Source organism: Aspergillus sydowii, assembly GCF_001890705.1.
Source record: "Aspergillus sydowii CBS 593.65 unplaced genomic scaffold ASPSYscaffold_6, whole genome shotgun sequence".
NCBI lineage: Eukaryota > Fungi > Ascomycota > Eurotiomycetes > Eurotiales > Aspergillaceae > Aspergillus > Aspergillus sydowii.
Window position 1 is genome coordinate 14,321 of NW_024467864.1, and position 13,779 is coordinate 28,099.

A 13,779-nucleotide genomic window follows, 5' to 3' on the forward strand; every position below is an offset into this window, starting at 1 on the left:
ATTTAACTAGAATATTTAACTAGCTATAATAATAATAATTTATAACTATAAATTTATAATTTAATTTAAAAGAAAGTAAAAGACTAATAAATATCTTTAAAATTAGAAATTCTATAATATATATCTTAAAGAATAAAATAGAATTATTATATAGAATAGAGTAATTATAGTACCTAATAGTATAGTTAAGAAAGTAATCTAATAATACTATAATCTACTATATAAAGGATACCAGGAAATTAAATAAATAATAAAAAAGATCTAATAAGTATATTACTTTCTATAAATATATTAATAAACCTGAGACTATATTATATAATATAAAGAGTATAATTAGAACAAGCTAGTATATGACTAATTATTTAAAAAAAATAAATACTAGAAATACTAGAAAAACTATAGAAAAAATATTATAATAGATTTTATTTAAGAACTATCATAATTAAAGAATCCTATTATAGAAATCTCCTATATAGATATAGTTATAATAATATATAAACTAACTAAATATATAATTATCTAACTAGAATAAATTAGAAAATACTACTAGTTAAAGAATAATTAGAAATAGTACTAATATAAGTTTTATACTTAAATATATTATATAAATCTATTATAGAAGATATTAAATAGGTAGAAAAAAAATAAAGTTTTATTATAATAAAAAGTATAAAGATATATCTTAACTTAGAGGGAAAGAGAAAGTTTATCTATTATAATAAATAATAAAAAGAAAAATCTTTACTATTTAAAGTAAATAATCTAGTAATAAATTTAATATTATAAAATATAGATTCTTTAAAATTAAAAAGAAATTTATAAATAATAATTATTTCTTGATACTATTAGTAAGAATATAAGTTTATCTAGTATTCTATATATTACTACTTAAACTAATAGTAAATCTAGAAAATACTAATAATAAAATAACTAATATTAAAGAAGAGTATAAAGTTAAAAGAATCTTAGAATAAAGATTAGAATAAGAGTAACTTTATTATCTTATTAAATAGATTAGTTACTTATATAAAAATAATATATAGGAGCTAGTCAGATATCTTAATAACTTTAAAAATATTTAAGAATATTAGTAAGGAGTTAGTTGAAAACTATTTGATTAAAAGAAATATTAAGTATAGAAGATAAAAAAGTTATAATAATATAGACTAAAAAAGTAGTAGAAAGTAAAGAATAGATTTTATTAATTTCTAGCTAATAAATTTATTTCTCTATTTTTTTCTAATATTTCTTCTTCTCTTCCAGTCTTTATAATTATAAGAGATAAAATCACTAGTATATTATTAAAGAAGTTATTTTTATTTTTTAAAATATTTTAAATAAGCTATAAGCTCTTCTATCTTCTCTTAAATTATAAGTACTTTAAAATAAAGATCTTAGTAAGCCTGAATTAACTAATCCTATTTAGTATCTAAAAATATTAATTAGGAATTAATATATTTCTAATAAGTATAAATATATTTTTTATAATAACTTAAACTATCTGATTTTATATATTTCTTATTTAGCTAAGAATAGTAAATATAGAAGATAATTATAATAAAGCTGCTTTTTTTAATTTAATATTTAAGATTTTTTTTATAAGTACTAGATTTTAAAAATATTATAAGTTAGTACTAAGATAGTAAATAAGAAAGAGAGTTAGATAATATTATTACTTATATAGAATATACTACTTATTATATCTTTAGAAATAAAGATCTTAAGAGAAAGAGATTATTAAAGAAAATAGAAGCTAATAGCTAATAATTCTATTTTATTAATATCTAATTATATTATAATACAGCTACAGGATAATCTAGACTAGTTATATCAGGTAATATAATACTACTATAGAATAGGACTAGGATCAAAGCAGGTACTTTAATATAGTAAATCAGGAAATATAATTACTTAGATATTTAAGAATAATTATTATTACTATAATTAGAAGATTTACTTAGTATCTATTATCTTTAGAATTAAAGCTAGTCTATCTTTTAAGATCTATACTTTAATATAACTCTTATTCTTTAGTTAATAAACTTACTAAAGGACTCTTCTACTTGTTTATAGAATACCCTTAAGACTAACCAGACTTAAGAAGGATCAGCAGACCTTATCTGACAGATAGATAAGCTTATATTATTATAATTATAATTTTCTTATTAGTATATAATTAATAATATTAAGTTCTATATAAATATCTAAGTTAACTTTATAATTATATATTAATTTATTATTAATTAAAGGGTAAATTTAAATAGAAGTATAAAGTTATTTAGTTATATTTATTTTAGATTATAAATCTAAAGTAAAGAGTTTTATCTCAAATTAATATTAATTTTTAATAGATTTTATAGCTTTTTATTACTAGGTATTTTATTTTTTTTATAATAATTATTAATGGAAATTAATCTAGATTTATTATACTTTAACTTATAAATATTTTATATAATTATTCTTAAATTAATTTAAGTTAGATCTTTTATTTAGATATTAGTCTATAAAATATTCTAGTAAGTTATAAATATAATAATAGAATTTTAATAATTAATTTTATTTTAGAAAATATTTCTTTAATTTTTCTTTTATTAATATTTTCTAATACTCTTAATAAAACATCTTATAAAAATAAGTTAATTATTTTAGATATTTAGAATAATTTAAATTTTATTTTACTATTTCTATCTTATTCTAGAATTAAATTACTACTAATACTATTTAATCTTTTATTTTTAATAGATTAATTAGGTATTCTTCTATCTTAGTCCATAATTTAAATCTTAATTTAATATAGAAGTAATATATTTTTTTAATACTTATTTAAAATTTTATTCTAATAAATCTAAATAGGTATAAAAATCTCTTAAATCTTAATTAAAATATTATTATATAGTATTTAAAGCTATTATTATATTAGCTTAAATTATTAATTAAGTTTTTAATAAAAATAATTATCTATTCTTTAAAGTATTTTTAGATTTTAATTTTAAAATAAGATATTTTTAATATCTTTTTAATAAAGTATTAGCTCTATTATTAATAGTAGATTAATTTTCATTAAACTAAGAATATAAAGAATCTTTTAAGTATTATATTAATAATTCTACCATATTTCTTTAAAAGCTAGGTTTAAGATAATTCTAAATTATAGATATCTAGTTAAAAGATATATTAATTTTAATAGTATAATAATAACAAATAGTTTTTTTAATAAAATTTTATAAAATCTTACTAGTATAAATATCTTTATTTTTATAGATTATATTAATTAGCTTATAAAGTATAACTTAGAGATTAGACTTAAATTAATAAGATATTATTATAAGCTAGCTAGCTTTAAGAGAAGTAATATATAATATTATTTTCTTAAATTTAATAAATTATATAGTAAACTAGTTGAATATTATATTATAAAATATCATGGAATACTGTTAGAATATCCCTGAATCAGTATCAGAGATACTCTGCAAGAATCTAATTAATATAACCTTAATAACTTTTAACTATATAACTTTATTATTACTGTATCTACTATTCTAATTATTTTATTATCTTATAAGTCTTTTATAATTAGAAGGAGTAAAAATTAGTTAATATTAATACTATTAGTTCTTTACTGATCTATTATCTACCTGAGATAGATTCTCTATCTAACTATTACCTATTTTGTTTATTTTTAATAATTCTAATTCTTTATCTATTAGTTATCTAGGGAAATTATATCTCTATTAAATAATTGATAGAGATATTTACTATTAGATAAATATTTATCTTTATTAGATACCTACTAATTAATAGGTAAAGTAGAAATTTAATAATAATTAAAAGAAGTAGATAATAAATAATAAAATTTAAAAAAATTAAGAGATATTAAAACTAAAATTACTAATCTCTTAAAGAAAAATAAGTATCTTAATAGTATTATAAAAGAGAAATATAAATATATTAAAGTATTATCTTTACCTGAGTAGTAAAGTAAAATTAAAATAACTAATATTAAAAATTTTATTTAAATTTAAAAGTATAAGATTAATTAGAGTAGTTAGTAGATATTAAATAAAATTTTAAAGAAATATCTTAAAATTACTAGTATAATATCTAGAAAATTCTCTATACTCTTAATTTAATAAAATTTATTTATTACTAATAATAGGACTAATACTTTACTAAAAAGGTATTAAGAGTATTCTATTCTAAGATTAAAATCTAGGAATATCTTAAAGAATAGATAAATACTTTTATTAAAAATTTCTTAATAATATAAGCTAATATAATAATAGCTCTAAATACTATATAATAATAAGTTAAGATCCAAGGAATTTTTATACTTATTTAGATTTATTAGAATAAAATTTTAAATAAGTATCTAAAGAGAAATAAGTAAATTACTTTTATATTAAATTAAGATTTTAAGTTAAGAACTAAAATAGAAGAATATTTAATTAATCTATTAAAAATAAGGAATTAAATAGTATTAGTAGTAATCTAATTTTAGAATAAAATAGAAGTAGTAAAATTAAATTTAAATTATTCTAAATACCTGAGATAATTAACTTATTTCTATAAAATATTCTATTAAGAGTATTAAAGAATAATAATAAAAAAAAAACTAAAAGAATATCTACTAAAATAAGACTAATTATTAAAATTCTATTATTATATTTATAACTTACTAGAATACTTTATAGATTAATACCTAAATAAAAAATTTAATTTAAATTAATCTAAGGATAATTATATAAAATATTTATAAATTAAAATATAATTAACCTAGGTTAATAAGAATCTATTAGTAATTATTATAAAAGAATACTAGATATCTAGTAATAAAAAGCTATCGAATCTATTAAGAAATAATACTAATCTAAAATAAAATCTTTTACTTTAGATCTATAGCTTAAAGTAGGTATAGTAGAATAATTCTATATTTTTTTTTTAAATTTACTCTGTAACTAGTAATAAATTAATATATAATTATAAAGCTGATCTAGATACCTATATAGAACTTAATATTATTAGTTATATATTAATAAGGAAACTGTAGTTATAATAATATAAACTTATCTATCCTATTATAAAAGTAATAAATAAATTATAGACCCTTACTTTTTTATAGGCTCTTACTTTTAGTATCTATTTAATATTAATTTAAGTTATAGATTCTTATAGAACTATATAATCTTTTAACTAATCTTATATTATTATAAATCAGGATTTATCTCCTAAGAACAGCCCTATTTTATTATTAATAATTATTATATATGAATATTAAATTTATCTTAATACTTTAATATAATAATAGTAGTATTAATCTTAGGATATAAAACTACTTAATAGATATAAGTTTATAAAAATATATAGAAACTATATCTATATTTTTATAGTAGTTAAAATACCTGAAGAGATATAGCTATCTAAGAATCTAAATATTTTATAAATAAGAAATATATAGATCTTATCTATTAAATTTAAACTATTTTATAATATTTTCTTAAATAAAGGGGTAAGGACTCTTCTATTATCTTAAAAAGCTTAATAATATATAATAAAAATNATTAATAAAGAATTTCTCTCTTAAAGATTATTATACTCTCTTTCTAAGATAGAATTAGCTACTTTATAAAAATATATATAAAAAAATATTAAATATAATTATATTTAATCTTCTTCTAGTCTAGCAGGGGTACCTGTTCTCTTTATACTTAAAAAAATAATACTCTTTACTTATATATTAATTACTAAGGATTAAATAAGGGTATAGTTAAGAATTATTATCTATTATTCTTAATTTTAGAAATTCTAGATTATTTTTCTAGAGTAAAATACTTCTCTAAACTTAACCTAAAAGATATATATTATTAAATCTAAATTAAACCAGGAGATGAATGGAAGACTGTATAGTAATATTAATATAAATATTTTAAATATATAATTATATCTTTTAGATTAATAAATATCGAAATACTATTCGACCATAAAAACCACTAGCGGTATTAGGCTGTCTTTCTATTTACATTTATATACCGACAATAAATACTCTAGCTATAGTTTAAAACTATATCTATACTACTCTATATAATATTCTTGATTAATTCTATATTATTTATCTTATTAATATTTTAATTTTCTCTTAAGATATAAAGTCCTATTAATATTATATCTAATAAGTCTTAAAAAGACTATAAAAAATAGAGTTATATATTAATTTATTAAAATATATTTTCTACTAATCTTAAGTTAAATTCCTTAGCTATATTATCTTTTAAGATAGTATAGAAATAGATCTAGAATATATTTAAAATATTACTAATTAATCTAAATTAATAACTTTTTAAAAATTATAAGTCTTTTTAGGATTTTATAACTTTTATTAATAATTTATTTATAATTATTCTAGATTACTCTTTCTTTAACAGGATTATTAAAGAGAAGTTATAATAAAAAGAAACTAGAAAGTTATATATAAATAATTATAAAATAATAGTATTTTAATAATTAAAATTTATTTTTTAATCAGCTCTTCTATTTATTTATTTTAATCTATTATAATCTAACTAAAAATAGATATCTTTAAATATAGAATAGTAGAGATATTATTCTAGCTAGATTCTAATAAAAAGTATTACTTTATTATTTTCTAGTTTTATAAATTTAAAAATACTAAAATTAACTATTCTATTCTAGATTAAGAGCTTTTTACTATTATTTATTTATTTAAATATTAGTAATAATACTTAGAGAGTAGTTATTATACTATTAAAGTATTATTAAATTATTAAAATCTATAAGAATTTATAGAGTAATCTTATATAAATAGCTAACAGGCTTACCAGTACTTATATCTAACTTAATTTTATTATTAAGTACTAAGCTAGAAAAAATAATCTAGTAGATAAACTATCTAGAATTTATAAAAAGTCTAATAATTAAATCCTAAAAGATAAATTATTAAGATTTTATTCTTAATAGTCTCTAATCTTTATATATATATAATCTAGTTTAAATTAGATAAGATATTTAAATAGAAGAGCCCTGGACTTAGTATCTATATAGTATAGAGTATTCTTATTAGTACTAGTATAAAATTAGCTAATTATATTATATAAAATAATTTAAAGACTAATCAGATCTTCTAAAATATCTTAATCTAAGAAACTATTATCTAAGAGAATATTTACTTAAATATTATATCTAAAAATCTTATAAATTTAATTATAGATATCTAATAAAATAATACTAAAATATAAAATTATATATAAAAATTATAAATAGATAAAACTAAATCTAAAAATTAAATTATTAATTATAAATAGTTATTTTATTTTAAGAATTATTTTTTTATATTATTAAATTAGGTACTTTAAAATAAAATTTTATTATTATATTATAATAATCTATTATCAGGATACTTTAGTTAAAATTATACTAAGTTATTAATAAAATAAAGATTCTATTAGACTAGAATATAAATATTTATTTATAAGTATATCTAAAACTATCTAATATATTAAAAGACTATTATCTAAACTTATTAATTCTATAGTAATTTAGAAGTATTTCCTATACTAAATTATTTATTTAAAGAATTAAGTATAGACTTTATAACTAGTCTATCTATAATTAAAAATAATAATTAATCTATTAATACTATATTTCTTATTATTAATTAATTAATAAAATAGTATATATTTTTATCTATTTCTACTATAATTACTATACTCTAGCTTGCTGAATTATACTATTAAGAAGTTAAATTTTAATATAGACTAGTAAAAAAAATAATATTAGATTAAGAATCCTTATTTACTAATAATTACTAGTTAAAGATAGTTTATTTTTATTATATAAAACTATAACTATTAACTGCCTTTTAACCTTAAACTAATAGTTAGATAAAATATATTAACTAAGTTATTATTATCTAAAATATTTTATTAATAAAAATTAATTAAATTAGTTAAAGTTATTACTATTAACTTAATTTATTTATAATAATATTATTAATTTAATTATAAAAACTTTATCTTTTAAAGCTTTATATAGCTATTAACTAGATTTTTTCTATTAAATTAAGAATAATCCTTTAAGAAAGGAAGCCAGCTATAATAGAATAAGTATTAAAATTAAATTAACTATACAAAAGATTATAAGAATATTAGTAAAAAAATAATAAAAAAGAAAATTATAATAAATATTATAAAAATATAAATTTTAAGCTAAATCTTTAATTAAGCTATTAATAAAATACTTAAATCTAAAAGTTCTATTATAAAAACTAGTATCTTAATTTATTAGACTATTTTATATTCTTTTTTTATTATTAAATTATAAGTATATTAACTAGCTTTATCTTATAAATATTACTAGATTTATAATATTTTCTATATCTTTCTTTTAGAATTCTAGAATACAGAATTAAAAGATTCTCTTATATTATCTAATCTTAATAACTCTAATAAGTTAATAAGATCTAAGATAAGAAATAATAGAATAATATAGTTTTCTATCTAGTAAAATAAGAAGACTAGCTTATAGAATATAATTAATAGATCTATAAAGATTATTTAAATAATTTCTAACTAGTAACTTTATTTAAAAAAAGACTATCTAAGAGATATTATTATAATATAAATTTATAAAATTATAGATATTATTATCTTAAAATATTATTAAAATACTAGAAAAAACCTAAATATTAGTAGTTATAAAAATCTAATAAGAAGGGAATAAAATACTATTAAATCTTATATAAAATATTAGAGAACTTATTTAATATCTTAATTTATATAGCTCTCTCTATAGTATTAATCTTATTAAAGATAGTATAATATCCTATCTTAATAGTATTATAATAAATCTATTTAGCTACTACTTAAGGACTAAAACTAATATTACTAAACTTAAACTAATAAAAAATTAATAAGAAATAAATATTATATTTAGTAGCTATATTATTTTAGTTAGATTTTAATAGAGAAGTAAGTCAGGTATAATACTTAACTAAGAATACCTTATATTAAGAATATATCTAAAATATATTAAAATATACTTCTTTTAAAAATACTAGTAGAATATATCTTCTATATAATTATTTTTTTTAGTTATAGTAAGAGTATACTTAGCTTAATATATCTTTATAATAGAAACAAAAGCTTTTATAAGCTTAAAACTAGTAGAAATAATAATATTTTATATTATTTTATTAAAAATATATATATTATTTTATTTAGCTTACAAGCCCTTAAGAAATTCTAATAATAGAATTAAATTAAAGATATTTTCTAAAATACCTGCAGGTAGCTACCTAAATAATAAATAGATTAATAACTGAACTATAACTAAATTAATATTTAAATTTTATATTAGTAATATATATACAGGCTTATAAATAGAATTATAAATATAATATTATTTATATAAAATACTTACTATACTATTAAAATAATAGTATATCTTAAATACTATACTACTAGTAGAATTAAACTATTTTATAATTATATATAAATAGACTTAATAAAAGCTAAACTAAGTTCTCTATAGATATTTAAAAAAAGGATATTAGATTTTTAGTATAATTTTAATTAAAAGAAGCTGATAAAAATGAATATAGAAATTAAAATTACTAATATATAATTAAAATATACTAGTAATAAATAAGCCTTTATTTTAAATATAATATCTTTATCTTAATATTTACTTATTATAATATAAAGTAAGATATTATATTAATAATCTACTTAACTAATTTATATTATAATAAATAAAAAAATATAATTAAATTAGAATTAATCTAGTATTAGAAATTATTTTATTTGTTTTATTATATATTTAAAATAAAACCCTGCTGAATTAATCCTATTATATAATTATATACTAATTCTTAAAGATAAAGCTATTTATAATCTAATATTAAGATTAATGCCCTAGATTCCTTAAGTTATAATCAAGCTAATTATTATATAATAGAAAAGTAATTATCATAGAGTACTATTAAAGTATCCTTAAATTAATATTAAAGATACTTTATAAGAGTCTAAATAATATAATCTTATAACTTCTAGCTTTATAATCATATAATATATATCTATTATTCTAATTCTTTTATTATCTTATGAGTCCCTAGTAATTAGGAGGAGTAAGGAATAACTCTTAGTTAATCTATCACTCTTTCAAGATAGATTCCCTACCTGACCATTATCTATTTCTTCTACTCTTGACAGTTCACCGTGTAATAAGGTAAATAAGATAAATAATAGTAGTAGTGTATCCTTAGCAGTAATGGCTGCACTGCAACAGATATACTACTATTTATTATAAGATAATAATCTTACTAAAGATCTGAAATTATTAGATTAGTATTAATAGAATCTAAGAAACAGACTAAAGCTATTTAGGACAGATTATTATTAAACTAGTAGGCATTGATAATGACAGTAAGCAAACAGGATAAACAACAGCAGCAGTATCCTTGACAACAACTATACTACAACATCTATAATGAAGGCTTCTTTAAAGATATAAACAGTAAATTATTAACTTTAGTAATTTAATATTGATGTAAGGATGAAGTTCCCGCCTACACCAGGATTGCCAAAGTCAACAGTTCAGAGCTGGTTCTCACACTCCATGCATATTTGTATTCATTCCATATAAATACCACCTACTGCCTGTCACACACGCCCTTGGCTGACCAATGTATTCGAGTAATACATACAGCCTCTTGTCTTAATCCTTCCCCTAATGATCTGGTAGTTCCTCCGACCCCACCTCTGCCTATACCCTAGAAAAAAAGTACAAGTACGCATATTTTTTCATCTCTTGTACATCCTCCACCTCAACAACCTTTTCATCATTGAACATCACCCATGAAAGCCCCGACTTCCCTGGCAAGGCTTTCCTAACAAATGCTACGTAATGTCTACAATTGGTTGTTAGCATAATCCGGCCACAGAGACTACAGAGGGATTTCTCTGACTTACCCAGCATGTACGGAAGCACCTTTATGGCAAATTATTGATTGAAGCTGGTAAATCGCTGGAGCGGTATCAAAGCCAGGTGTTGGAATGGCACCAGAACCCTCGTTGGCCTGTTGCCCGGCAGGGCTTTCACCCACATCATCCGGATGGCTGAAGACCCAGTCAATGGCACGGTTGATATCACCACCCGTGGCAACCAACGCCCGCCTCGCACGAGAATCGTCAATCCCCATATCATTTAGCTGAGCCACCTTGGTCGCATCCGGCTCATCTGCCCAATTTCCCGAGGCCTTCTTTTTGTTAATGGGCTCATCGATATCGGGATCTTCCAAATGGGAGAGGAGCCAATTCATCGCGGCTTCAAGGTCTGAGTTCCCCGTGAAGTAGAGAGCTCTCTCGCATCTGGCTCGTGGAAAGCCCATCCCAAGAAGTTGGCTAAGAACATCCATGTTAACTTGGAATCTATCATCCGCATCTTCATCATCAGGCAGCATGTCTTCACCCTCGGCAGGGCCCGTGGAAAGATAATGACTTAAATCAATTGGTTCATCGTTAACATCGACCGGAATATTTAGCTTGGTTGGTACCCAATTGACCAACTCGAATCGTCGAGCATTAATTACCAGTTCTGCCGGCATTGTTCTGAAGGCAGATCTTTTGGAGAATTTCTCTTGGCCATCGCAGGAAGTGCAGCGAAGATCAACTGTTTCTTCAGAAGTAAATGCGTCTAAACAGTCAAAAAGTGTTACAGGCTCAAAAGAATCGCTATTGTTAGTATGATCCGAACGGGCCAGTCGGCGGGAGGGAACTGGGATGGAGATGTTATCTTGCTCGTCAAGTCTGTAGCGGACCCTTCTGCACTTAAAGCATTGCAGTCGCTGCTCCATGTTGAACCTAAAGGCCTCGATAGGATTAATCAGCCCAGATGGGTGTTTGGACAAGCTGACATGTTTGAAAACATGGAGCAGAAACTCAAAGGCGTCCTGTTGCCTCATAGTCGAAAACTCGACATGATCGCGTCCAATTAGGTGCTTGAACATGGATGGTGCCAACCCTTTTTGATGCAAAGCCTCGCGAGGTTCAGGCGAAGCCACAGTCTTCTCATCTGCTCGGGAATATCGTCCGGAGATGATTCCGTCCGCCATTTTCCGGAGCTGTGTCTCGAAATCTGCAGCTGGTGTGTCAGAAAGGGGCGGCTTTTCACCGGGATGATAATATCTGCGTTGAAACTCCGGCAGACCAAAAAGGCACTGGATAACACTAGAGAGGTAGCAACTGTTCCCGAGGTTCGATAGGCCTGTGAGACCTGCCCCAAAGACTGGATTGAGATCATGTCCATCTCCCGTAGTCATTGAAAAGTCCCATTTTAGATTCTGCTCGACTTGCATTTCCATGAGGCTCTTCTCCGTTTTCTCGCGGCTCGCTAGATTAATTCCCCAATGAGACAGGTGAGTAGCAAGCTCAGGATCGACCCTTTCTTCGTTGCACTCATAACAGTAAATATCCGCAGAGCCATCGGCAGTTATGGACCCTAGTTTCACGGCAACAGCATGGGATGTCGCATCGAAATGTGCGAGTCCATGTGAGTTACCTCCTGTACCCCCGAATTGGCTGCGGCCGCACCCCAGATTACCACATTGTAAACAGAGCCAGAGGTTTTGTTTCAGATTGCACATCGAGCACTGACTAAGATCTAATGAAGAAGAATTAGACACATTAGAGGAGCCATGAAGTATTCTTACCTTGTGAGTCGATTGGTTTGGGCTCCTGCTGAATCAGACCAACTGTGTGTTCACAAGGAGTAAACTCTTGCTCCCATGCCTTTATCTCCTCCTTTTTTGAAAAGGTCGTTGCATTCATCACGTCTCTAATGACCAATTGGACCTTGTCGGTCGAAACGTCAACATTATATTGTCCACAAGAATAGCAGACGATATGCGTGCGTGTATCATAGCGATCCTCGTCTGTTTCCGCATTGATTGCAAGTTTGGAAATCTTTTGTGGAGGCTCATTTCGCTTTTATCCGTTAAAATTCCGCATTGGATTGGATAAAAGGGCAAGAGAAAGGCAAACGTGCTTACCTGGATCTTTTTTCGAGTCCTTCGGATATTTAGCGCCAGAGGGTGACCGAAGCGCTCGAAGTGCAGACGGGCGTGGTCCCTTGATCCAGCACAACCACCATTGAAGCAGGAGAGGCAAACGTTGAGCCCATGCTCATCATCCTGTAACTCGTTAGAGCCAGACAATGGTAATGGGCAAATGAAGTACAGACAATAGAGTCGAAACACTGCGTGCAGTCTTCTCGATATACAGCCTGAAAGGCAGATGGCGACTGTAAGTCTGCCATGAAACATATTTAGCTTCTTTATGGCCATGCAGAACCGAACGTTAGACTCACTTGGTGAACTAATATGCAAGCAGGTCGTCATTCTGGAATACAAAATAATAGATATTTATGAGTAGGTGAAGGGTGAAATGAGACTTGATAGTAAGTATCAAGTTTATAGAGAGAAAATAAGAGGAAGCAATAATAAGAAAGGGAAAAGAGGAAAGAAAATTTCCTGTGAAATTATAGATAGGTACCTCGTTAATGAACACTCCACAGGCAAGGCGCAGAGGGATGTAGTGAAATATGAAATCACCAGGTGGGGTGAAAGTTACATGGCCGTCATTGGAAATGGAGGGGCTCGTACCAGCGACCATACATTTGTACAGTATAGTTAACTAGTTAGTCCTGCCTGGCATTAGGTAACAACGAATTAGCTGGTACACCGGAGGTAACTCGTTATGGATACTACCT

The 13,779-nt window shown here is 23.2% G+C and overlaps 1 protein-coding gene across 1 annotated transcript; it reads right to left on the reverse strand.

Annotated features, from left to right (window-relative positions):
• Window positions 1-10,504: 10,504 nt before the first annotated feature.
• ASPSYDRAFT_45727 (ubiquitin-specific protease UBP14) lies at window positions 10,505-13,736 on the reverse strand. The gene is made up of 6 exons (XM_040847103.1): window positions 13,378-13,736; window positions 13,252-13,319; window positions 13,061-13,201; window positions 12,722-12,995; window positions 10,983-12,672; window positions 10,505-10,921 (listed from the first exon to the last, which is right to left on the reverse strand). Exons 1-6 carry the CDS (start codon window positions 13,406-13,408, stop codon window positions 10,777-10,779), a joined length of 2,349 nt encoding a protein of 782 aa, XP_040701604.1. The 5' UTR covers window positions 13,409-13,736; the 3' UTR covers window positions 10,505-10,776.
• Between the last annotated feature and the right edge of the window lie 43 nt (window positions 13,737-13,779).